At 36.2% G+C, this 27,137-nt stretch overlaps 2 protein-coding genes across 15 annotated transcripts in view; one reads left to right on the top strand and one right to left on the bottom strand.

The window, feature by feature from the left end:
- Positions 1-6,075, top strand: part of SGCG (sarcoglycan gamma) — a 149,160-nt gene extending 143,085 nt beyond the window's left edge. For all 13 annotated transcript variants that reach the window (XM_026860385.1, XM_026860403.1, XM_026860354.1 and 10 more), the window contains 2 exons: positions 780-903; positions 2,402-6,075. In XM_026860385.1, the coding sequence (XP_026716186.1) occupies positions 780-903; positions 2,402-2,575 (298 nt within the window). In that variant the 3' untranslated portion in view covers positions 2,576-6,075. The remainder of the gene's footprint in view (positions 1-779; positions 904-2,401) is intronic.
- Positions 6,076-8,660: 2,585 nt separating this feature from the next.
- The window catches only part of SACS (sacsin molecular chaperone), a 29,928-nt gene continuing 11,451 nt past the window's right edge, over positions 8,661-27,137 (bottom strand). Inside the window, exons 6-8 of one of the 2 annotated variants that reach the window (XM_026860331.1) lie at positions 25,427-25,518; positions 22,771-22,797; positions 8,661-21,370 (exon numbers count right to left, since the gene is read on the bottom strand). In XM_026860331.1, the coding sequence (XP_026716132.1) occupies positions 9,810-21,370; positions 22,771-22,797; positions 25,427-25,518 (11,680 nt within the window). In that variant the 3' untranslated portion in view covers positions 8,661-9,809. The remainder of the gene's footprint in view (positions 21,371-22,770; positions 22,798-25,426; positions 25,519-27,137) is intronic. The other variant, XM_026860339.1, reaches the window with a different exon arrangement.

A 27,137-nucleotide genomic window follows, 5' to 3' on the forward strand; every position in this document is an offset into this window, starting at 1 on the left:
TTCTAGGTAATGGTCAAAAGAAGCAATATAATTACTAGCTTGTTGCTGAGCTTGGGCTTTTTCTTTTCATGATTTTTAATTAGTACTTTTATCCCTGCTACTTATCACGGAAATGATACCAAAATTCTGAAGAAACAAAGCCTTATCTCTTTGGAAAATAAAAATCGTTAATCCTGCACAGCTGACCTGACGAGGTGATTACTCAGCTAATACAGTACCTTCCTGCCATCTTGTGGCACTGTAGGGTTTGCAACTTTCTATTATATTGCATATTTTTTATTTCAAATGAAGTTACTGGGTTTTAAGTTTCAGATGCTATCAAACAACACACACATTCACACACACTGAGTAAAATCCTGGTCCAACTGATATCAGTGTCAAAACTTTTGTTGATTAAAAAGCTTCCAAACTGCACTAATTGTATTAATTTTGATATCTTATTATGTCAATAATGAACATAAATTCAAACTAAATAATGTAAAATGGGTTTCAGTTTTAAAGAAGAAATAACCATTATACTTAAAAATCCTGAAGTTATCTCTGAAATAATACCTCGTGTTTTTATAATTAATTCATCTATATTTTTCATTTGTGATACTTTGGTGGTTTTACATAGCTACCTCCTTTTTTAAGTCTGCCTGAAGAAAAAAGAAGCTGCATCTTTTATACAACTTCAGGTGACATCTTTCAAGTGCTTGTTCAAAGTTTACTTATTTTTCAAAAAAATAAAGGTATAGATGAGGATGTGCTACTGTCAGATTTCCTGCTCCTGCTTTCAGGCTGGAATCACCGACTCGATCATTGAGCATGGATGCACCACGAGGAATTAATATCAAAGCACAAGCTGGGAACATTGAAGCTCTTTCCCAGATGGATATCAAACTACACAGCAGTGATGGTGTGGTGAGTACAAGCCCTTCTTTTTCCATAACTGTGGTTTATCTTGCTGTCTGAATATAACTAATAGCTTCAGTTCTTTTTTCAAGTTCTGTTAATTTGATTTTAGGAGACAGAATATTAAATTTAATGGTGCCAATAATAAGACATTTATTTATGGGTCAGATTGAAAAATACTACCAATTGACATAATGTTGTATTGGCTTAGAGAAATGCTTTGTAATAAAACTCTCATAGTGCTCAGCCCCCTACCAGCACAGTGATCCCCAGGCACCCCAGCAGGAACCTTGGCCCAGAGGTAGACACTCAACCCTAGACTTGCTAAATTAAGAAGCTCTGCAGACGTCATTAAGAGCTGCCCCATCAGCAACAGCATGCAATGTGCAGCAGACTAATTACCAGTGCCAGTTCTTCCACAGAGGAACTCCAGACCAACCTATACAAGAAATAGATACCTACCATGGACAACGGACAAGAAATCCAGAGAACTTTTTACAAGGGCATGTAGTGATAGGATGAGGGGTAATGGTTTCAAACTGAAAGAGGGTATTTTTAGATTAGATGTAAGGAAGAGATTCTTTCCTGTGAGGGTGATGAGACACTGGCACAGGTTGCCCAGAGAAGCTGTGGCTGCCCCCTCCCTGGCAGTGCTCAAGGCCAGGCTGGACGGGGCTTTGAGCAACCTGGGCTAGTGGAAGGTGTCCCTGCCCATGGCAGGGGGATGGAACTAGGTGATCTGTGAGGTCCCTTCCAACCCAAACTGTTCTATGATTCTGTGCCCACTACACTCCCTGATAGAGTCCATCCTCATCTTTCCGGTAGCCCCCTTTAAGTACTGGAAGGCTGCTATAAGGTCTCCCCAGAGTCTTCTCTTCTCCAGATTGAACAACCCCAACTCTCTCAGCCTGTCCTCATAGGAAAGGTGCTCCAGCCCCCTGATCATGTTCATGGCCTCCTCTGGACCTACTGAAACATGTCCATATCTTTCTTATGTGGGGGAGGCCAAGAGCTGGACACAGTACTCCGGGTAGGGTCTCACAAGAGCAGGGTAGAGGGGCAGAATCACCCCCCTCAGCCTGCTGGTCACGTTCCTCTTGACACAGCCCAAGATGTGGTTGGCTTTCTGGGTTGCAAGTGCACATTGCCAGTTCTTACTCAGTTTTTCATCTACTAATACCCCTAAGTCCTCCACAGGGCTGCTCTCAATCCATTCATCTCCTAGCCTTTATCCATGTTTGAGATTGCCCCAACCCAGGTGCAGGACCTTGCACTTGGCCTTGTTGAACTTCATGAGATCACTGCTAAGAAAGAGGATGGGCACCAGCTTATCCCTGTCCCACGTTCCAACATCTGCCAAGAGCCTAGATCTCAGAGAAGCTTTGTTCATAACAAGTCTGGGTAGAAGGCTATTCTTCAACCACTGCCTAGACAAAGTCAGGTTGTTTTATGGCATGCTATTGCATTATCTCTAATGAGCCTATTTGTCCTGCTTTCTCCCATGCAGCTTTTGCTCGACGCTGAAACTGTGCGACTGCCCAAATTGCCTGAGGGCACAAGAGGTGGATCTGGAATTTCTCAGGGGCTCTACGAAATCTGCGTGTGTCCAGACGGAAAGCTTTATTTGTCAGTGGCTGGCGTGGGCTCCACTTGCCAAGAATACAGTCGTGTCTGCCAGTGAGGGACCAGAAAAGGCCGCACACCCCCTTGCTAGTCTGAGTTTTATATTATTGCTAAAGAGCACTACTGAAAGCAGAATTTTCAGAATTTTAAAAACAAAGTACTTCAGTTTAGGAGACAAATCTGTATCTACAATTCTGGACTACAGGGTGAAAAGGGAAGAAGAGCACAAATGACATTTCAGCTTCAGAAGAATGACTTGAATCAGATTACATTTTCTGTCAGTAACACTTTGAAAACAGCCTTACATAGAGCATTAAAAAAAATAAAAGGAATGTTTCCTTGCTGAACTATTACTCAGTCAGATAATTATGTCATTGTTAATATTTTTGAGCTCCGTGGTTTTTTTCTCTCACTACATGTAAACACTTAATGCATTAGTGGGTGAAATTAAATTGAGGGAACTACTTGAACTATTTACTAAGACAAAGCATTTGGTTATTTCAGAAAGTGCCAGCAAATGGTCTATGCAATTTTGTTCTTGCAATAACACAAGATACGAAAAATATGGTATTTGTCTAAGTTCTGTGTACAAGGTGTTAGTTTGCTAACAGCTTTCTGTGTTAATTTGGCAACACATATGCTGATTTGCTTATCACTGAGATTCATATAACTAATATAAAAAGCTCCAGGATTCATTTATACCTCCCTGTGTCTCAAATCTGTACACTATACAACAGAGACATATGTTAGTATATTTTATAATAGCAATAGTTTGTTGTATTGACTGTATCGTCATACTCATTTAAACCCTTTTATATTTTAGGAAATGCTAATTCAACAAGGCAATTTTGTCTGCCAGCTGGACTAGTAAAAAGAAAAACAAAAATATATGGCTCCAGATTGTCTGACACAAGGAATTGTTTGGGCGGTGGGGAAAAAAAATCCTTTTTTGCAGCCCACATGATTCAGTTAAGAGGACTATTTGCAGCTGTTGACTGGTATTTCTGATCTGTCAGAGTGGGACTCCATCACAAATGGAGAGAGTAAAAATACTCTTTATAATTTTTTTACATTAGGACTTTGGATACAAAATAAATGCTCACCATAGTTGACAAACCATTTATTGACCTTGTAGAGAAACACAACTGCAGACCCATTCCCCTGTACAGTGTTGCACTGAACACAAATAAATTGTTTGCATACCTCTGGGTAGCAGGATTTGTATTTAATAGTCTGTTGTTTAAACCTCATGCGTTTTTAACTCCTTTGATGCTGTTTTGTATATACTTGATGATATAACCCAGGTAGAAGCTGCTATCACATAGTGCCTTGGCATCTATTTACAGAAATATTTTTAACCTGTAATTGTTATTAACCACAGAATATCCATCCTTTAGAGGAGAGTACTGTCATCCAAAAAAAAAAAAAATAATTACTGAGACTATGCCATTTTTTTAAACTTGCTACTTCAGTTCTGGTGAACAAGCAAAGAAACCCCACACTCAGTTATGATCCCAAATACCCACAAAAGGCTGAGCTGAGAAAGACCCCCCCAGTTATCACTATGCACTATTATTGTGGTAAAGCCCTGGGTAGTCCCTGCCTCAAGGGCTGCCTTTGTAATTTATCCAATTAGTCTAATGTACAATACTGAAATTGCCTTCATTAGCAGGGTGGAGCCCTCAGCAATTAATTTAGACTAGAAGATCTTCAACAGTAAAAGTAGGAGACATGCTTAAGATGAGCTTTTGGGTCCATTCAGGCAAAGGAGGTAAGTGAATTGAGGTCTCTCCCATGCTATTTGGAGAGTGCTCCAATTGCTGACATATTCTCTAAGGTAGAAGTAGGAAGCCACACCTCTTCCATTTCTGAAATTCTCTTTTCCTGGGCTTAGACATCTACCTTCAGGAGTGAGTCCAGGGCTGTTGGCCCTAAAGAGAGGAATATTTATCTCTACTCCACAACTATATCTAACTATATCTCTCTTTACAACTAAGCCCTCAGCTGAGGCAGACTTTAACAGAAACCCATCTTCAGCATTTCTTTAAAGTCAGTTTAGGTGGTTCTAGCTTCATGTACAAGCCTTTGCAAACCAAATTATGAGCAGACTTAGATTATTCATTGGATAGAAAGTTTGAGTATTATAATAAAGGACAGTAAATTCCATTCCATGTGCCAGATACCTAAAAACCGCTGCTACAAGTAACTTGGAGGGCTGTAATGTCTACAGTCTTTTACAGATGTAGTATAACAGCAAAACCAGTACTTCAGTCCTTAGAGAATTCAGCCACTGTCTAGTTTCAAAGGCACTTGAATTGTCATCACACCTATGTTTCTGACATCAAGGAACATATGCCCACTTCCATGTGGTACAAAACTACTCATTCACCTAATCCCTAAATGTTGGCCAGATACTGTAAATATTAGTTAAAATCTGACTGTTCTGCTGGCAACTGAAACATAGTGGTTTAAGTTATGCCTTTTAAGCTTTTGGAGACTCATTTTCAAATGTGATTTGCCAGTTAAAACAGAGCAAAGGATTGAATCCAGGTTTTCCATGTGTCAGAAGAGTAACCTAACCCCTGAGCTACTGGGTAGTTGGAAGCCACTTCTTACACTGAAGTTACTGTTTTAGTTAACATTTTTACAAAGCTGTGGCATACAGCTAGGAAAATCAAGGTGCAGTTCCCTGACTAGTAACACTACTATGCATTATGGCACCTCAGTTAGACTTTGCAATAACTAGTGTCTTTCTTGCAGAGATAAAACCTTTTGGACTTGCCTCAGTTCACAGGTGGATTCTGAGTAGTAAAGAAAACTAAACAGGTCTGCTGGATCCTCAACTTTGTAATCATCCAGATCACCAGCTTGCCCCCTTCGTTGTTTAAATTTCATTCTTCTTTTCAGTATGCTACAAAATTGACATTAAAAATATAGATGCACTATATAAGTTGTGCAGGTTTTTTAAAGCATGGATGACAACTTCTTGTCACTGAAGAACATCTTAGGAATTTTTTCTTTTAGGTGTGGTTAGTGGAGAAATGGAGTTTATGCTAAAATTACCACAGTGTAATAATCATCTGATACTATAATCTCTTGTTAATCTCAGTATAATTCATACATCACTAAATTATGATTTCTGGTGTCTCCATGTGCATGTCTTTCCTTCTCTTTTTTAATATTTCAGAATTATTAATTATTGTTTCTACTTGAATCAAACTTCAGTAAATAGCTACAGAGTAACAGAAAATTATGGCACAGGAAAGTGAGAATACACACTCCTCTAGTTTATTTTCAAAAGTTATTCAAATGGAGAAGGAAAAAACCACTACCCAGCATAGTGAATGAACTGTATTGTTTGCATACTTTTTCCCCTCAAAAAGAATTCTTTACAGCAGTCCTTGTAACTGGTTGGGATTATTACACAGTGGAAAAGTAAAAATATTAAAATACACCTTATATTGACATTTGTCTACCTTTATATAGCTTTATGCAAAAGGAAATTGCAAGAATTAACTGAAAACTGAGTTCTTGAATAAACTTTATACCTTTTGAAAAGCCTGCTTCTCCTTTTGTGTTCAAATGAAACACAGCTTAAATGAATGGTTTCATGTTTTCATTTTTTTAAAAAAAAGTCTTCCCAAGACTCTTAAGAATGTGAAGTGTATGTTATTTAAAAATATGAACAAAAATCTTGGCCCCAACTCAAAATTCACTTTCCAGAATTTAGAAAATGCTTTACAGTTAGGTTTCATTGGACCCCTAGAATGGTCTTCATCTGTAGTGGATGAAAGTAAGCAAAAAATTAGTCCAGCGATACTGACTGAACCATCCAGAAAGTAAAACACAGAAAAGATTAACAGTTTTAATGAAAAACTCACTGACAAACACCTCTATGTGACAAAAATGTGAACTATCTTCAAATGAAAACATCTACATTGGCTGTGAAGTTTAATTATTTTTGAACTATTACTTCTTCCTGTTTCCCACAATACCAGTCCAGCCAACCTCTGTCAGATCCAGCACAGGAGACTTCACAGTTGGTACTACCCTCCTTTCATTGAAGCAATTACAACAGATATTATTAAAGCCTAATTTAAAGCAACCCAAGTACCAAGTGAATGCAGTCCTTACACTAATAGTTCTTAAATTCTAGTTTTCAAATCAAAACTTTATTCTGATGATTTCAGTACAAATATTGCAACACTGCATGTTCATATAACAATTTTTTATTTTAGTACTTGGCTACACAAAAATCTGTTTCCTTAAAAAATGGTCTTTTTCTTGTCAGCAATTGCTGAGGCAAGTGACCAGCGCTAATGCCATCATTTGGGAGGAAAACTTTTAAAGCTTCCACAAAAAGATTAGTAATAAACCTGCCAAGGCTTGTTACAACTGCGGTTCCTTAGATTTGTGCTACTAAATGTACAGTTAAATCAGTTTTCTGTATCACTGATCTCTGCTAAACCTCACAACTATAATCCTGAGACAAGACTACTGAAGCTGCTTTTTCTAGATACATTACTGGTACCTGTGGAAGGTAACTAAGACATATACCTGGCTGAAAAGACATTTCCCTCATGTGAACTTGTGTTATGTGCAGAATTACTTGTACAATCTATTTTTGTGGAACCTACACGCTAACATTTACTTCTACAGACCCTTACTAAGGAATCATCACATACTAACTGTTCTGAGCTTCCATGTCCAACTTGGGAACAAATATTTCCCAAGGCTCCCAGCTGAGCCAAAAGAAAGCATTAATTAAGCATTTTATTTAAACAGGGATTAAATGGTACTTATGAAATCAGTTTCTATCACAATAAGGTTTCCTGGTTTCATAAGGCCTCTTTATTTAGGCTAGGTTTACAGTGAGTTAAGCAAATAAAAAAAAAGAAAAAAGACTTCCAGTTGAGACACCACTCTTGCCTGTCTCTCTCAATCTCTGAATGTAATGTTATTGCAACTGACTGATCCTATTGACCCAGGAATAATTAATACAATAAATGAATTCTTCTTTGTCATCCAGGTTTTCTTGCTTACCTTGGTTCTGTAATTTAAAATTACTTCAGACCAATAGCTTCTTAAGAACCTTCTTAAGAAATGGGACCATTTTCCTTCTCACACTGTCAGCACTCAACAATATATACAAAACAAAAATGTAACAAAATAGTTTAGTAGTTCTGCACAGCCAGTTTAATGGTTCATAGTACTGGTAAGGCAACATAAGTTACTTACAAAACAATTATGGTCTTAAAAGATTTCCTTCCTCACCTTAAATTCTCACCTAAAAATGGCAAAGTATTCATGTCGCTTCTCTATTATTTGTTTGCATGCTACCGTGCTGCCTTATGTTTTAGCTCCATTTAAACTGGAAAACACTAGCACTGTTACCTTTTGTTAGTATTTTGCTTACCCTGAATACTATTCAGCATAAAGAGTCATAAAGGAATCTATTTTAAAAACATAGGGAATTAACTAAACTGATTTATTTCATGGCACACCAAGATTTGTGTTTTACTTACATGCTATTTATTGCAAAAAATCAGCAAAATGTACAATTTGAGAAAACTGCAAACATTTGTCATTGAAATAAAAAAGCATTTTTCCTTTTTAATAGTATTTTAATATTAGTACATTTAGAATTGATTTATTTACCTATAGAAAAGAAAGCTTGAAATAACACGTAAATTTAGTCTACTTTATAAAACTAAAACACAGACTGAAATATGTTTGCATTTTTCTTTATTAAAATTATGGCACTTAATATTTAATAGCAGAAATAGTAATGGGGCTTCACAATCAGAAGCAGTATCATTTTCCAAACACATTTCTTCCCAATACAATTTGCAAGATTTTTCAGAAGAGAACAAGCCCTTTATAATTTGCACAAAACTGAAGAAGCTTTCATCATGATTTATTATTTTTGGATTACAATACTACTGCAGCTGTTATCAGCCCTGCAAGCTCACTGTTGTTTATCTTCTTTTGTGTTCTACAAGTTAAATTAGTTTCACTGTGCTGTCAAGTAAACAATTGTAATAGCATGTCACTGGAAAATAACATCTATGTTAAGTGTGGCTGATCCAGCAAAGAGAAATCCTTCCATTTAGCATTATCCTTCCATATTTTTTATTTTTTAATTTTTTTTACAAATACCTAACGTTGAACATATTGCATGACATTACCAAAAGTATTACAAACTATAAAAGAAATAGTGTGAACTAAAAATCAGACTTGTCTAGGGCTGTAATGAAGACCAAAATAAAAAGAGCATTGCATTGCAGCACCTTTAAACATGTAACAAAAAACAGTGCTCAGTGTACACCAAAAATAGGTTACTGAATACTATTATCAATGTCTGTTTGTGGAAAAATATATATATATATATATGTACACACACAAAGGCACACACGCAGGAAAAAAAAAAAACCTCAATCATTCAGACATCTGAAAACTGAGTTTTGGTGTTCAAAAAAAAATCATAAAACACCATATAATAATGTTTACCAATTGTATATCACACACATGCATTTTTCATTACACAAAAGATGACACGATCTAGAAAAAAGTAAATTAAATAATTATTTTATAATAAAGTAAATGCAATCAATGCATGACATGAAGTTGCATGTTAAATCAAGTATCATTATTCAGCATTAAAATAACTACCAGTTTACAGGGACTAAACTATCCTTTAAATGTTCACAATGTGATGCTGCAGCAAATTTATAATCAGATCCAGCTGATAAGAGTATTATTATGAGTGACACAAATGTCCACAGAACACAAAAGAATACAGAAATGCTTTGGAGCAATACTTCCAAAGTTATTTTAATTTCCTTTCTATCTCCCATTTCATCATATGTCCAGTCTTAAGATTAGTACATTGAAAACTGACATTACCATTTTAGAAACGTATTAAATGAAATAAAATCTAATAAGGAGTTATAATTACAGGCTTCATCTAACAGAAAGCTAAGCTTTGGTTATATAAAGTGCAGTTCAACAATATGCCAAATAATCACAAGACTGTACATACAGCTAATTTTTGCAGCTCAGTTTCATTCCATTTTTTAAAAAATATTCATGTTTTACAGTTTGCTTATACAGCAGGCTCAGTTAAAAAAAAAAAAAAAAAAAAAAAATCCACCTTTGTGCACTACAATTCTAAACTGCTTGGCAATGTGTAACCTCTTGGATGTTCAGTTATCTGCACAATCACATTTGTATCCAGTCACATGAAATACCTAAGCTTTTGACAAAACAGTTCCCTAACCTCTTCAAATCACTTAGACTTTTTGTTGTATAAAGTTTTCAAGTTTTATTATGATACAAGCAGTGCATTCCATTACTCTCATAGCAACTTCTGAAGTAAACCTATCATTGGGAATCTGAGGAAAAGGAAGTAAGTCAGGATACCTGGTTTTTAAGCTATCTACTCCATAAGCTTCCAATGTCTGAACGTCATTTGCAAGCCCTTCAAGTTGCTGACTATATTCCTCTACTTTTTGTGCAAGGGCTGCTGGTTTTACATCTTTGTCTGATTTGCCCTTCACAGCATAGTCAGCTGCAATCAAGGCTAGTTTAGTAGAAAGGTAGCATTTAAAGCATACCCATTCATTGGCATTTTTATGAAGGTCATTTCTTGCAGCTGAAAAGTTAGCTCGGGCCTGCCTAAGCCATCGACGTGCCTCTACAGGATTGCCAACAGACCTAAATGTAGGTGGGACAAAAAAGCGTTGCGTGTAAGATGGTCCTGTGGAAGACGGACACTTTTCTTTATACTGTTGTCTTTCAGATTTGTGGCTTGTTGCTTCTTGATTCCATGAAGTATAAAATCTCTGAAATGAAAATTTATCTGACTGAAATCGAGAAGCAGAGGATGAAAAGGGTCTTCTTGAGGCTCTGTCCATGTTTTGATCCATAAAGGCCTGTTTTTCTAATCTGTTAATCTCATTCTGCAAATGTTTGAAAACTTCATTAGCTATATCAAGATTCTCTGCATTTTTATCTGGATGCCATTTAAGATATAGCCTCCTAATAATCTTTTTCCTTTCAGATTCTGGAAGCTTCCAAGCCTGTTCAATCACAGATGTGACTTCTCTTAATATTTCTGGCAAGGAGTTAGACTTTATCTTTTTTGGAGAATGATGCTTTGAGGACATTGTTTTGTGGCTCTCTCTACCAGTGAAGAGAGGTGGAATTGTCCTTGGTCCATGTGTTGGAAATTCTGTGGGACTGGTTGGGGTAGAAGGTGTGCTATCCCTGCTTTGAGAACTTTCCTCCGGTCTTGAAAATTTGTACAAGTCAAGAGAGCTCACTATTTTATATTCACTATATCCAATATCAATCTGGTAAATCTTCCCTAGGAAACTGGGATTTTCATCATCTTCTCTTTCTACTTCTTGTACAATGATTGCATAGGTATAAGTTGGTTGATATGATCCATATATATCACCACCTTCAGCATCAACAAGGTAACCTACATATTCACCAGGATAAAATACATTCATTGGATCCATAAGAAGTGTATAGTGAATTTCAGCTGGTATAGGAGTGCCAGGTGTCGGTAGTTCAAGTTTTGATGGCTCAGAAGAGTCATACTTCACTCCTAAACTGTCAAGCTTCTCACCGATCCGGTAAATATCATTACAACCCAGCATTGCAATTAAATATGAGGTATCAGAAATCAGGTTGTCAGTTGCGGATTTTAAGGTCATTGCTAATGCTAAGAGGAAATTTATGTCTTTGCTGTCAGAATGCTGTATGTAAAGCAGTATTACTGCATTTCCGTATCTCTTCAGGAAAGCAAATGTTTCACTCTTACTGTGGGGAATAGGAGCAAAACCTTTAACTCTTAATGTTGTTTGCAACTTCTCAAAACAGGAAACTTTCAAACCTTCTCGCAAGGCTTTGCAAAGTCTTACTGCTTTTTCTTCATTAGCTAAAAAAGCATTGTCATTTTCATGCTTCATAACCCTAACAAGTCCTGTGATGAATTGTTCTGAAGACAACAGTAACTGTAACCTTCCCTGCAAAGAACATAGTGCTCCAAACTGACAAATTTTGGGAGACTCTTCATCCAACTGTTCTTCAAGAATACTGCTGAGTAAGCGAGGCCTCAGTTTCTGAGGGAATAACATTATCAGTTTAGTGTGAAAACCATGGTCTTTGCCTAAGTAACACTGGCTAAGGTCAACAAGCATTTGCACACCAATGTTACCTTGGATTCTGCTTTTGTAGTGGGGTGCATCATCAAAAACTAAGATACTAGACTTTACCAACCTACCATCTTGACTAGGAAGGTAGAGGGCAAAATCCCTCATATTCTCAAGGTCATTCCTAACCTTGACAGAATCATTCTGAAGACTCTTGAACAGGCCAGAAACTACTCTTTTAACTGTGCGCATTTCATTAGGATCCAATTGCTTTCCTTCTGAGCTCTTGAATATGCGACCTAGAACTTCAACATATTGCTTTGTTGAAATAATATCTTCAGTACCCAAATGTTTAAATAACTGATGGAAAGTACCGAGTTCTAAAGGAAGTTTGTAAAGATAAGGTTTAAAATCAGATTCATACTCTAGGTTTATTACCACCTCTTCAGGCTTAAGGAGCTTCCAACCTTCTTCCACCATTACAAAAGAAACTCCTCGAAGCTGAAAGCGGAATTCCCTTTTCTCTGTACTAAGAAATTCATAAATGCTTCTTAGGACTTTGGCCCTAGTTTTCACCATGTCCTCATCCAAAGTTGTTATATTGCATATGTTCCTGCAGTTATTGATAACTTTGTCCAGAGGAGGGTCCAAATTAACATTAAGCATAGTTAAAACTTGCTCAAGTTGTTCTTGCGCTCCAAGGCTACTTCCCTCTTGCTCTTTAATGCTTAAAGGTGTTGCTTTCTCAGGAAGAATGGGACATGAAGTCCACAGCAATTGCAACACATCAGTCTGTTTGAATTTAGGATTCACCTGTGCCCCATTGAATCGTATAAGAGGAAGTGTCCCATTAACTTCTTGATACTGAGGATGAAATCTAACAAATTCTGCTGGAGCTCGTTCAGGGCACAGAAAAGGAATTAATGACAATTCTTTCAGAAAGTTTCCTGACAAAAGGTCAGTTCGTTCTTGAAATATGTGATGAAGGAGGACATCAACAGTATTCTGTAGTGTTTCTTTAGACCAGTTTTCTGTATTTGCTCTCATGCTGATCTCCTTAGCAAACTGTAATAACTGTTGCTGTGAAATTATGAATTTCAACCCGATATGTCGTAGAAAAGCTACCCATGATGGAAGAAATGCAGCTTGATTTTTCGGTTTTGTAAGTTGCTCTAGTTTCTTAAAAAAATCTTGAGGTATAAAGAATTTTTCAGGAAGCATAACTTCAAAGACTTTTACAGTCCTGTCATAAAAATATTTTGCAGGTTTTAATCTATTGCTCGCATCATGTATAATCAAAATGCTTTCAAGCTTTTCAAACAGTTGTTCTTTCATTTCTGAAGTTTCTTCAATGCTAGTTAGCCTATTCTTCAAGTAGATCAAGTGTTCTAATTTTGCATCATAAGACAGACTTTCAATTTTTGGCAAAAGATGTTTCAAATACACTTCAAGATCATCCACAGAGACACAGCCAAGCACAGTATACAAATCTTTCAAATGAACCTTCTCTTCAAGAAAAGCTGCTGAAGTCGACTGTGTCCATCTGTCTACTTCTATGGATGGGATGCTTTTTGTGAGGACATAACACATCCCGTATTTTGAAATGCTGATGTATCGGCCACTAATCGATTTATAACATGGAAGAGACTTTAAAATTTTAATGTCATCCTGAGATGTCAAATGGCATAAATTGCAATTGAAGTACATTAAGAGAGCCTCAAAGTCACTTTCTGCTAACTTTTCAGTTCTAAAAGTTGATGTCTGTACCATGTATTGTATGGCTTTCAGAATGCTTGAAGGATTATCTATATTCGCTGTACACCCCGACAACAAAGGCACTAAAGCACTGTCTTTGGAGCAAATTTTGTTCAATGCCAGCTGAATACAGCCTGTTTTCATTAAAGCATGGAAGACTTTATCACTCTGAGCATTTGGAAAAACAGCTATATGCATAATGCTGAGAGGCAGCAAAACATCAGACTCTGGCACAACAAGATGATTAGCTGAGACAGTAAACCTTACACCTGGGAGCAAAGTCCAGTCCTTCAAAGTTTCAACAACATCATCGAATTTTGCTTGTGTATCTTCTTGCTCTTCCTTAATACTTATAGATTCACTAATAAAATGCCAGGCATTTTTAAGCCAAGATTCACTTGCAAAGTTTTCCTTCCATTTCATGCAGTTTCTAGTTTTGTATTCTCTAGGCAACACAGCTGATAACAATTCAGCAAAACTTCTGATATCAAAGACTTTCGCTACTTCACTGCTAAGTAAAATATTGTTGTATCTCAAATACAATGTGTTCATAAAGAGATCCTTACGAGATGGAATCAGTTCATGGTATGTTGTTAAGAACTTTGGTCGCTTTGAATCAAAAATTTGCAAAACATTGTCAAGAGTAATAAGGAGTGGCAAACCCTCAATCTGGATTTCATTTTCTTCTGCATCTTTAAAACAGTAGTCAACCAGAAGTTTGAGACTATGGAAGAGTTTCAAATTTGTCTGCTGAAGACGACAGGGTAATTTTCCAATGTGGCAATTAGAGTCTGGAAAAGAAAATGTCATCAAAAATAATCTGACATCAGCAGGTGTCACATAGGTGACAGGAATATCTGCATCTACCAAACAGTGGTAAAGATTTGCAGTTTCATCACAGTTGTATATCAAATTAAATCCAATTTCTAAGAGTAAATGCTTGAGTCTATAAACATTTTCGGCCACTGTCTTCCGTGTTGTGATGTTGTATTCTGTATTTTTAAGATGCTGTAATTCATCTTGTAGTAAATTGTCAAAGAATGGCCTGCCTTTGTTCACAGTAGACATGTTAACCCATGTGATGATAACAGCAGAATGCAAATCAGAACCATCAATATTTGGAGCTCGCATAACAGGTAAAAGACGCTTCAAATCTTCATAAATGCAACTGTAAACTGCTTTCACTAAACAATACCAATCTGGCTGAATATCAAGTCTATTAACTGGAAAAAATGATAAAAACTTTTTTAAAGTGTCTTTCACAACATGAGTAGGCGTGTTTTGCAGCACTGATACTGTAGGATCGGTGCCTGGAAAATAGCGTTTCTTCAGCTGAATCAGCAGTTCAACATAGGCTGGTGCTATCAGTGCTGTCATCAGGCTGCTGTTCCAGTCACTTCTTACTCCAACACCATTATCATCACGCCATAGATTTCTTCTTGCAGAATCTAGAGCAAAGTGGCCATTCACATGAAAAGGTAATCCAGTTTCTAGTGATAACGGTAAGAAACAGAATGCTCTGTGGGGTTTTTTGTAATTATGAGTAATGCAAGCTGCTACCCCACCACGTGGAAAAAGAGTAATGTCCTCATTCTTGTGGGCTGAAACCACACTTTTGGATACCTTTTCCATGGCAGAAAAGCCTGACCTGTTACAAATTAACCAAGTTGTAAGATTACCCTCAGAATCTTCAGTATCCATTGTGTAAGTAATCTGTTGGACAGGTATTTCGCTTAGCTGCTTTTTTTTAGTTACACTGTCAATTACAGATGCATGGAATTGCTTTCGTTTCAGTCTGTCCCCATCAGTGATTTTGCCTTGTACAGAATACAACACATTCAATGCTCCAGTTGTTTTTTCTATCTCACAAATAGAAATCTTTTCCATATGGTTCAAAAACATTAAGAGTTCTGCTCCATCTGAACGCAGCTTATCTAAGAGATTCTGGACCATTCTATCTGAGCATGGAACTGAGGAAATTTCTGATCCTTTAGCCATTTCTCCATTTCGAAGAGGAAACCTAAACATTGTGCAATTATCCAGTTTAAAGTGATCTCCCAAGTAGAGGTCCAGTACATCTGAGAACTGGGTTCTGAAATCTGCATCTAAATCTCTAAACATGCGGCCAGGACTTGTTGATGTTGAACCTGGTGCATATCTAGCATGAGGATCAAAAATACAAAGTATATCATTGCCAGATATGAAAGAAGGGCAATCAGTAATATGATAAACAGAATTGAAACCTATACCATATTGTCCAGTTTTACAGGGATTTCCTACTTTTGTACCTTTTCCAAGGTTCTGAATTCCTCGAATATCATCTTCTGTAAAAGGCTGATTGTTGTAAACACACAGTGCTGGTCCTTGAAGTGGTGCCCATTTCTCATCAAATATTCTGTCAGCTGGATGCTGTCTAGGATCAAACACAAAACAGATCTCTGTAGCTTTTGCATCATCTGCATTCTGAAGGAGCTCTTTCAGCATTTCTTTTTCTGAAGGGTAGGCATTAAGAATGCTTTTAATTCGACTTGTCAATTTTTCTTTCTGGCCAAATTCTGTTCCAAGGGTAGTAAAACAGATATTAGATGCATATCTTTCTAAAGCTTTATGACGTTTTGGTATTGCTCCAAGCTTTACTGCAACTTCTCTTGGAATATCACCATGACAATATTTAACAGTTGTGTCTTTAACTTTAATCCATGGACAGTCATTGTAACACAAAGATTTTGCAGGCAGAAGTGCAAGGCGAGTATCGGGTAACAAAATCTCACCATACTTTTTCTCACAAAATTCCTGCTTTTTCTCTCTAATGAGGCCCCATATTCCTTCACTAATTATTCTCCTGCAAAGCTGAAAGTTGTCTTCTGTTAGTTGTTTGGTCCCTCTTTCCTGATTTATTAATTCCAGAACTACAGCAAAATCTTCAACTGTAAAAGCCTGTCTTACACCCACACTTTCAAATAGCTCACGGAAACTATTTTTATATTTATTAGGCAACTGATAGAGATAGGGTGCTGCTTCAAAATTCAGATGAAAAGACACTTTTGTTGGATCAACATACACATTCTCAACCAGAATAAAACTACAGTTTGTCAGTTGTTCAATTATCATAGCTTTTGTTGATTCATTCTGTAACATTGCTTCATGGAGATATTTGTAACATGCATTGGTGATATTTTCTTGATATAACGTGATCCCATCAAATAACTTTGCAACTTCTTCTAACTGACTTATGACCAAATTAACAGCTGGTTTCTTCAGTAAACCCAAAAATTCTTTGACAGCTAATGACAAAGCACCACAACCTTTAAAGGAGTGGGAATTTTCATTAAGAATTGGTTGTATTAGGCAAACTATATCTTGATGATCAGCTGTGAAAAGATCAGTTGCTGAAAACATTGCTTCAGGCTGAAAATCATTGCCTTTCCAGTGCAGTGAGAAGCCTGCTGGTTTGGTAAGAAAAGGAAGGAAAGGGATGGTTTGACATTTTGCAGCAAATTCTTTAGCTCTAGGGTCCCTAGATTTTAATTTTTCATCAATAAGACTCAATATAACACTGCTTCTGAGACAAGCTGCAGCATGATCAATGTTGTTAATTTCGGCTACTGACTCTGCACGTTCTATCAGATCTTCCCACAAAATATCATCTTTAGCCATTCCCAACTGAACAAGTTTAACCAAAATAATTGGGTTAAGATAATCCTGAGTGGTGCCGTAGGGAAATCTTCCATCTTCAGCATCATATAACTTTGCAACTCTTCCTTCAGGATGAATCAGTCTTGATGGTGTAACTAATGGATGTCCATCCAATGAACAGGGAATACACGGAGTAACACGAAGAATTCCTGAGAACTCCTCAACTTTTTCATTGAGAACATAACGCATCAAAGGATCACGCAGCTCTGCATCAATCTCCTGAACATTAGGGAAAAATACCTCAGAAAAGAACTGTTTCTCAGAGAAGGTGTTCTCCAATAGTATGTATTTGCATCCTGCTTCTTCAAATCCTGTCTTTACCCAGGACGGGAGATCAACAGCACACAGACTTTTGGAACCAGTTTTTTTAAGGTACTTCAGAAAGATCTTAAAAGCAGATGGTCCAACATCTGGTCGTTTCAGTATAGAGTCATCTAAAAACCTTACATTCTTCATGGAAACCCAAGAGAAACCATCAGAAAACACTTTGATCCCTTCTTTGCTTTTCATATGAGCTATGTCTTCATAAAACCCTTGACAAATAACAGAAAAATCATCGTGAACTGAATCAGGATCTGGCCACACTGCACAGTAACTGTAGTCAACTAGCTCACCACTGATTGCCATGTCACGTAGAACACAAAGTGCTTCTATGTAGGCTTTTACAATAACATGCCTCATGAATACTGTATTCCACCTTCCTTTTGTGTCTGTTTTCCAGATCTCCTTCCGATTTGAAGTAACTGCAAAGCAGCCGTTTATATGAAGAGGTAAGCCTGTTTTTATTCGTAGAGGTAGATAGCAGAATACTTCACCTATGGTGTTGCAATTAGGTTTCACAATCCACTTCTGATCCTGGGTTTCAGACAGCAACACTCCTATTCCACCACAGGGAACAAGACCCAGTCTTCGTCCACTTTCATGTAATGAAAATTTTAAAGCATCTCCAATGTCCATGCAAGAACATATAAGCCATGTTGTTGAATCTACTGTTTTCTGTGGCAATTCATCGGCTGATCTTTTTACCTGTCCTGATTTAGCCATTTCAAAGAAAGAAGCTGGATCATCTTCCGTACCTCTGAAAAGCGGAGACTGTAAATCAGCAATCCGCCTAAATACATGGTGAAATTCTTCTACTATTATCTGTAAGATACATGAGGACTTTGGTGTTTCAGTGGGAAGCTTTTTATTACTGCTGCTGCAGATCTTCATGAGTTTAGCTGCTTCCTTTAAAACACTTACATTTGGTGCAGTCAAGGCTTTGGAAGAACACAGATTTTTTTTGATAGTGACAACATCTTGTGCCACCCCTGGATCATCTGCCTCAATTTTCAAGTATTTCAAAACCATTGAATTTACACTCTGAGCAAATATTATCAGTCTGTGACCACAAATGCTAAATTCATCCACAAGAGAGTAAATATCTGCTGTATTGTAACATGCGCTGCTGACTTCACTCACTTTAGCTTCCTGCTGAGTTCTAAAGGACAGCCTGAAAAGTGTTCCTTTGTAGCTGTAAGGAGATTCTACAGTCAGTGGTAGTTGGCAACCAAAAACTCCTATAAATGGCTTAAACTGATTGGGAAATTTTCGCAGCCTCTTCTGTTGTTTACTCCAGTTGATTTTAATCCCAGGGTTAGATTTATCTCTAATATGCTTACTGATATGGTTAACATTTGGATCAAACATAATCATGAACTCCCGGCTCAAAATAATAGGAACATCAGTGATATGATAAACTGAATTGAATCCCAGTCCAAATTTTCCCACTTTGTCAACTTCACTCCTTTTTAAAGACTCTCCTAATCGAGTTATGTTTAGGAAATCAGAGTCAGAAAATTCAGAATTATTGAATGACCACAAAGCTGGACCATGACATGCTGCCATTCCTGGATCCAGAAGATTCTCTCTTATGTCCATATTTCTTCTCATGTCAATCAGGAAATTACATTCTGTTGCATTAGCATCATCAGCATTTTGAAGCAGCTCTTTAAAGATATCTGAAATGGAAGGGTATTCTTCCAAAATGTTTTTAATTCTTACAGTCAGAGGCTCTCTTTGCCCAGATTGCTCAAATCCCATATTTTCTGGATTAATCAATCTTGTGCTAAGGCATGGGACATTTAACCACTCAGCAGTTTTCATTGGTATGTCTTCATGCACCAAAATTATTGGTTCAACAGAATCTTCAAGCAAATCATTTAAGTCATCAACTTTGATATCACAGTAACAGCACTCATGAATTGGCCTCATTGCTAGTTTATAAGGAAGTTTGCCACTGTATAGTGGCATGGGTGTATGCAGACTTGCAGGAATCTGATTGCTGTACAGCCATCTTATGATGCTCAACATAATGTGAAGATTTTGTTTACTCTCTTGTTCCGAGAGGGACTGCTCGCTTTTTAGATATATTTTCTGAATGACCATAGAAACATGGTCTGGTGTTAACTGTTCAATTGAACCACAACATTTAAACAACTGGTGAAACTTCGCCATAGTTTTTGGCACATAATGTAGATAAGGCTGGAGATCAAGATCAGGTACTGACTTTATTACTGCTTGTGTGAGGGAACAAAATGTTTTACCTGTCCAAACCCAGGGAAATTTCAGGGCTCTAAAAGCTTCTTTGCCTTCTTCTAGATGATCATGCATAAATCCATAAATCTCAAGCAAGATATGCTGAAACTGATAATAGTCCTCATCACTAAAAGTTTTAGAACTGTGCCAATCAACCACCACCTTGAAATGTTTTAAGACTGCTTTTATGCTGGGCTTGGTAGGGATGCCAAGTGCTTTTTCTATATCCAACAGCACATTTTCCACAAGAGGAACCGAGGAACCAACTAAAATTGCGTGAGATATATCACACATTTCTGGCGGCAAACAGAGATTACAATGATCTCCTTTCCAAACTAAGGATCCTGGATAATTTGGAGGTCTTTCCTTACATGCGGGAATCCATTTTATTTTTTTCAGCACAGCTTTTGTTTCAGACGAGTGAAGCAGCGTATGGTTTTTGTTCAAAATCATCACGAGAGTTCGAGCTTTTCTTAACAGTAAATCATGACTGGTGTTAGTGTTAGCATGCAAACTTTCGATTTTATTTGCCACTCTCACAATATCACTTTCCTCAAGATTGCCCTCATTTTTTAAGCCGATTTGTCTCAGAGAATGAAGAATATCCGAAGATGTAAAAATAACAGGGGGGAAGCAAATTTCCTCCTCAGCATAAAACAAATTTTGCAGAAGCTCTACCTCAGGATCAAAGAGTTCATTTGCTGACATTATATTTTCCGGTGAAATCTTAATAAACTTTAGTGATGTCAGCCAATCTATCACATCTGCATTCTCATTTTTCAGAAAAGTCAGATTCTCAAGAACCCATTGCATTATCTGTGTTATTTCATCATATGAATAGAAATCACTTCTTATGTCTTGTATAACAAACTTCAAGCAATCTGTGCTCTTTAGCTGTTCTATTTTCAGCAGGTTAGCTAAGCGAATAGTAGCTTCATCACTGCTGTCAATTATTGGAATAGAAAATCTTAGACCAGGAGGAATTTTGGCAGTGTGGTGTAATACCTTACTACCTTTTAGCCCAGTAAAAACAGGCACACTTTCATCACATGATTTTTCAATTTTTTTAAATATTAGCAATTCCTGAATAACTCTTCTCTCTTTTTCACTTGTATCAGTTAAGCTAGCTAAAAATGCTCTAAGAGCATCTTTATGTGTTGATGGGAACGATGCAACCTGATTGCATAGTTTCTGTAAGGACATTTTTTCCATTATTTGTAAAACAGCACTTGGTAATGGTGGATGCACATATTTTTTTATAAGTGGATGTTGAATAGAAATATCCAGCTTCTTAAGTACAACACCACCAACTTTCTGAACAATATCAGCTAAATATTCCGGGAGCTGAGTCTCAGATTCATCTTCCAGAATGATAGGTGATGGATACCTAAATCTAACCAGTTCAATTGACGTTTGGTTTTCCTCCAGCAGTGTCTTGGGGATAAGTGGCATGTCATCAAACACACTCAAATCATCAGAAAAATGTATATAAAGGTTCTTCCAGACCATCTTAAGCCAGGAAACTGATGGGTGATTTCTGTCTTCCAAACCTGGATACCACTGTACCACCATGTCTTTGCCAGGCCACACATTATTCATAACTTCTTTAATGAGCCGGGCAAATCTTTCTGGGTTCAGAAGCTGCAGCTGAGTGCATGGCCTTCCTGAAATTATAGCAAAAGGGCAAAGCTGTGAAAATCACAGAGCAGAGCTACATTAACAAAATGCTTTTGGTTGTTGGGGGGCGGGGGGACAGGCAGGGAAAGAAAAAGAAAGAAAAAAAATTTATAATTTTAGCCCTATCTTTTCTTTTTGTCGAAAAAACTGTTTGTTAAATAAACTGCAAATACCAGCTCCCCTTGCTTTTAGGAGTTAATTAAAGCGAATACATTCCATATTAGTATAAAAATAAAACCAAATTGAAAATTATCAATAGTATTTGTTAGTATGACATGAGTTCTCAGGCATACATAGCAACTACGGATTTATAATCAAAGTAGAAGCTTCAAACGGATTTTTTTTTTTTGTTTGGTTGATTCTTTAAACTACTTATTTACCGCTAGGCAAATAAGAATCTAATCCACTATTTATTAGTCTATAATTGCAAAGATTCAAATAGATTTGAAAGATTATTTATTAGATATAGGAAAGAGCAGCTCAGATGCAGATGATCCTAAACTAAACCTGACAAGAAAAAAACTCAGTTGTGCAAGGAGTGCTGAAACTACGTTTAGATGTATATGCTTTTATTCTTATTTTCAAAGCCCTCACCAAAAGAAATATATGTTAACATCTGAATCTTAATTATCATTAAGACAGCTTATACTTAAAAACTACTGAATGTCTGGGGGTAAGAAAATAGTACAGAACTTAAAAATACCATTACCTCCCAATGACATCAAAAACAAGTGACAGAAATGGAAACAAGACACTTATTTGAATTTCAGATCTTTCTTCCATCTAGATAGCACTGCATTTTCCTTAAAAGCAACATTACAATTAGAGATATTATCTACTGTCCCTGCTTTGCTGAAAAAAAAAGACACCCCTCAGAAAATTTTCTCCTTTAACTTCAGGCCTGCAGAGCTATGCATTGTTAGTTCTATTGAACAGAAAACACAGGTAAACACCACAGCCTTATGAAAGTGAGAAATACTTGCAGCCGTGGACCAGCAAGATTAAGAATCTACTTAACAGCTAAGCTTAAATCCTATTATTTGAGAACAGAACTTTAAAAAAACTGTATTAAAACCTATACATGTAATCTTAAAATATTGGAAATCTTCCTGCATGGGAATTTATTTTAAAAGTATATATAAATAAACCAATGAAAATATTGATCATTTCTATGAAACATAACTACAAGCTTTTCTTCATCAATATGTATCTTCCCCTCAACTGTATTTAGAACTCTTCACAATTATCTCTGGTAGCTATCTTTTGGCAGCTCTATTTGGCAAGTTTTGTTTACAATAAGCTGGTGTAAGGAGAATAGCTAATCACCAAATTCACACAAATACCAAGCTTCAATCCAAACCAGTACATCTTCAGTTAATAACCATACCTGAAAATCCCCAGAGAAGCTGTTGGGCTAGAATATAACCAAATCCATTTTTAGAAAATATCAGTGAGTTACTTATTAACACACTAAATATAGAAACAGTTATTAACTAGAAAGACACAGTACACATTTTAAGAGAGAAAAAGTAAGATCTAGTTGTCTTTGTACAATACAATAAAAAAAAAAATTGCACCCCATCTTCTCAAAGAAATAATACAAAAAAATTTCTATTTCTGCAGCTATATCAGGAATCTCTCTGATATAGTTTCTACAGCTAAGTAAAATCCTTGACAGGTCAGGTTTCAAAACCTACCAAAAAACCCTCTAATATTTACTATTTATAACAACTTACAACTTTTATGGTACTGCAGTTGTACTTTACAATTATGCAAAATCTTAGAATGAAGAATAATTTAGGACAAGGTAGAATGAAAGGTAGGGCACTATAATCTTGCAAAGGATTATTTAAAAGTCTTTAAGAGTTTTTAGAAGATTTAGTAGAATTATACTTATCATATTCATTTACAAAAATATGTTCTTCTAATCAATGAGAGGCATACTATCAACCAAGAACAAGTCCCTAGAAACTGCCAGAGGAAGAAGAGAGACAGAAGCAAGATCTTAAGTGTGACCAAAAAATCTTCCCAGGAACTAAAAAGACTAGACAAACTTCATTGCAACTCAGAGACTAAAGCCTGGAAGTTAAGGAATGTCCTAGAAGAACTCAGCAAGGGATTGCTTCATGAATATATAGGTTTCTTTCATTTCAGTCACCTCTGCTTGTTCTGTTTAAGATGTATTCAAGCATACAGTCTGTAAAATCTGTATTTTGTTTTAGTTGTTTTGCTCTGGTTTTTCATTTAAGGATGGTTTTGGACTGCTCTGTGACATTCACTTGGAGGAAATTTTCTACGACAATACATCTCTAAAAGTGAGGTTAAGGTACCATCACAATGAACTGGCATTTTTCAAAGCTAACATTCCTGTCTTCCATATAATCTTCCATCCACATAATCTTACTGTGGCTGTCTTGATCCCTATATAGTTCTTTTGAAGTCTGAGCAATTACTACTAAACTAAACAGTAGTTCTTTATCGTCATATCCCAGATTAAGAATATTCACTGTTTGGATACACAATTTGAAGTAGTAACTACTTCCGACAGTTTATAGTCTATGTTAAAACAAAATAAATTAAAAACAGTACAAAAAATTTAAAACAGTAAAAAAAAAAATTAAAACAAGCACATTCTACTGCAACAATAGACAGAACACCCATCAAATAATATGCCCATAAAGCTTTGACAGTTCTGCTTTTTAAAACAAAGTTTTCCTTTATAGTTTCAGAGTTGCTGTTCTTCATATTCAATGAAAGTCCCAGCACTGATTTCATATCTTGTATACAATTTATATTATTTTAAATATTTACACTGTTTACTCTGTGCAATAAATCACTCCCAATTCTTTCAATCTCTTCACAGATTCTTTGCCATACTTAAAAAAAAAATATCATCTTGCTTCAGAATTATCTAATTTTTCTATTATTTTTGATAATGAAACAATGATAAAACCATGGAGAAAGGAGGAGGTTTCCAACTGAACAGGAAGAATATTAAAGGGAGAAATATAAAGGACTGAAGTTTAAAAAGGTCAGAACACAGACTGAAGAAACAGAGACTGTAATTGAATGACTGAAGACCATGATAAACATATCAAGAAAAGCAAATCAAAACAATGATTTATAGTTTTCTATGTCATATCTGGTTCTAGTAGCTTCAGACTAAAAAAAAAAGGTATTCTGATTAATTGAACATTTTAAAAAAGAGAGGCAAGAATCTTTTTCTGAAAAGCACATTTTCTAGACATTGAAGAATAGCTCACCATATACTCATACTATTCAAAAATAAGTTGAAGAGTAACTTGTTAGCAAACTGTGTTTACGTGAAAAGGCTTCTGAGACTCAGACTTCAAATTTACCAATAAAATGCCTAATGAAATGCAAGGGTGGAAAGATAAATACAGACAACTCTGAGTAGAAGAGGCAAAAATAATTGTGAAGACAGTTAAACATAGAAGCATCTTATTTACCGATGCAAACAACTTCTCCAAATCTTTTGATCAAGATTGGAAGTATTTCAGTAGGTCCCCATTGGCACAACCATAAACTATGAATTAAGACTCAGGAAACTCCTGATGAAATTATATGATCTACAGTATGCTTGAGGCTAGATGCATCAGATGGTTTTAAAAAAATGCACTAAAGTGATCACTTTCAACTGGGAGATAAGAGTTGATACACAGTATCAAAACCACTACATAGCTATTGCATAGGCAAGTACTACAAATGCAAAACAGAATTCAGACTGTCTTAAGTGGAGGAATACCATTTGAACAAAATTATTGAACCCTGAATACATGCTTTACTAAGTTAATTTTTATCCTTCTTCCCTTGCCTTTGCTTTTCTGTTCATATATAATTTTGATTTGTGTTATTTCCAATTCAAACAATATCGTCTATTATATCTTAAATATTATTTTTTAGATGACTAATTTATGTGAACTCAATTTCAAAAGAGACGTTACTTTAAACCTGAGTTTAGAACTAGTCTGTTAAATAATTGATAATGTTTCACTGTGTGAGAAAACAAAAAGACATGTTACCTCGGCTTTTGGCAGCTTCTTTCAAAGCAGCTAGAACTTCAGGCTTCAGGTCATCAGAAAGTAACCTTCCTTCCAGGCCAGGAAAGAGTGATCTAGCACACCATAAAGAAAAAAATTAAAACAAAACACAAAAAGCACACCTTAGTAATAAATAGGGTAAAATAGCTCCTACTATTCTATGCCTTTTAAAGATTCTATTTGAAAGCATACAAAAGACCCACATAATTCTAGGACTTCACACAGATCTGTGGATTTTAAAAAATATGCAGACAGTGGTCAAGATAATTGTAGCCAGCAACAGTCTCATCCTGCCCTTCCATTCCCTTCCTTTATGTTAGCACTTAAAAAGAAAGAGGTTTTTAGGGCTTTGGTCTTCCTGATATCAAAAAATAACTATTCAGTTTAATTCTGACAGCCAATATGTTAATTGTACCTAAGCCAACACAGAATCTTGTTCTTGCACAGGTGTTAAAATAAAGAAATTTGTAAGAGCTCTTTTCACCTTTTTAGCAAGCTCCAAATTTGAATACACAAAGAGCCAAACTCTGAAGTTGAAAGTGTTTTAAAACCTCTAACGTAATTTATCGTATTTAAAACATTAGAATTAAAAATAATTACTGTAGACAATAACAGAGGCAAATAAAGCATTGCTATTTCAAATTTCTCTATAGCAAATATATTTATGCCTTGTATAATATGCGTTTTTATCAGTTTTACAAGACTAATCAAACTAAGTCCATTACCCACAGAATATGAGCTGAATATGATAAAAAGTATCATTAAGTTTCAAAAAAGTATCTTATGACTAGTCTGAATCAGGGCTGTAACTTGCTAGTCTCATCATGGGAGTGATTTCTGTATTAGTATACTGGCTTAGCTTCTGGAAGAAGAAAGAAAAAGGACAGCAAAAGATAAATCATCTCACAACAGATGCTAGAGAACATTTTTAGGTTTTTTTTTTAAAGAAGAAACTAGAATCACAGGCTCTGAGTAGTGTTAAACCCCTAAAAAATCTGAACCTTCTAGAACAAGAAAGATTATGGGTCCAGAATGTAACAGAAAAAGAACATCAGTGGGCTTGAAAAAAGCAAACATAGGAAGATCAATTACCAGCATTGAACTGCTTTTCTTGAAGATGTGCTGTCTATACATATATTCAAACCACAATTTACATAAGGCCCTTACTTGAAGAACTTTTTACCTTAATAATATCTTTATTGGCACACTCCAACCCACCTCTACTTCCCTTATAAACAGTCCACAGGGCAGTAGAAGCAGCAAAGCACAAGCCAAATGTCACATTCTCTCAAGCTGAGAATCTGAAAATTAGTGCAACTCTGAGGGAAAGGAGAAGGAGGGGTAGTTGTGAACATATGTACAGGTAACACTTTGAAAGGAGGAACAGCTACATCTAGTGTGTTCAGACACCAAGCGGTGTGATTTCAAGCAGTACCTGTTAAGAGATTACTTGGAGAAGAGTCCAGATTTAACAAATCTTTTATACATCAATAATCCAGTACAGACATAAAAAAGCAGTAGTGATGCTTTCTCCCCAGTGACCCGAAGGTCACTTATTTCAGCTAGCCTGCTCTTTGCTATCCCCTCCCCAATGACAGTGTAAGCTTTTTTTGGCTGATGAAATGTGAACCAAACTGGGACAATGATGCAGCTGGGAAATACGCAAGGAAAAAAAAATTAATTGGAAAGGGAC

The sequence above is a fragment of the Athene cunicularia genome (assembly GCF_003259725.1).
Source record: "Athene cunicularia isolate RWA chromosome 1 unlocalized genomic scaffold, athCun1 chr1_part1, whole genome shotgun sequence".
Classification (NCBI taxonomy): domain Eukaryota; kingdom Metazoa; phylum Chordata; class Aves; order Strigiformes; family Strigidae; genus Athene; species Athene cunicularia.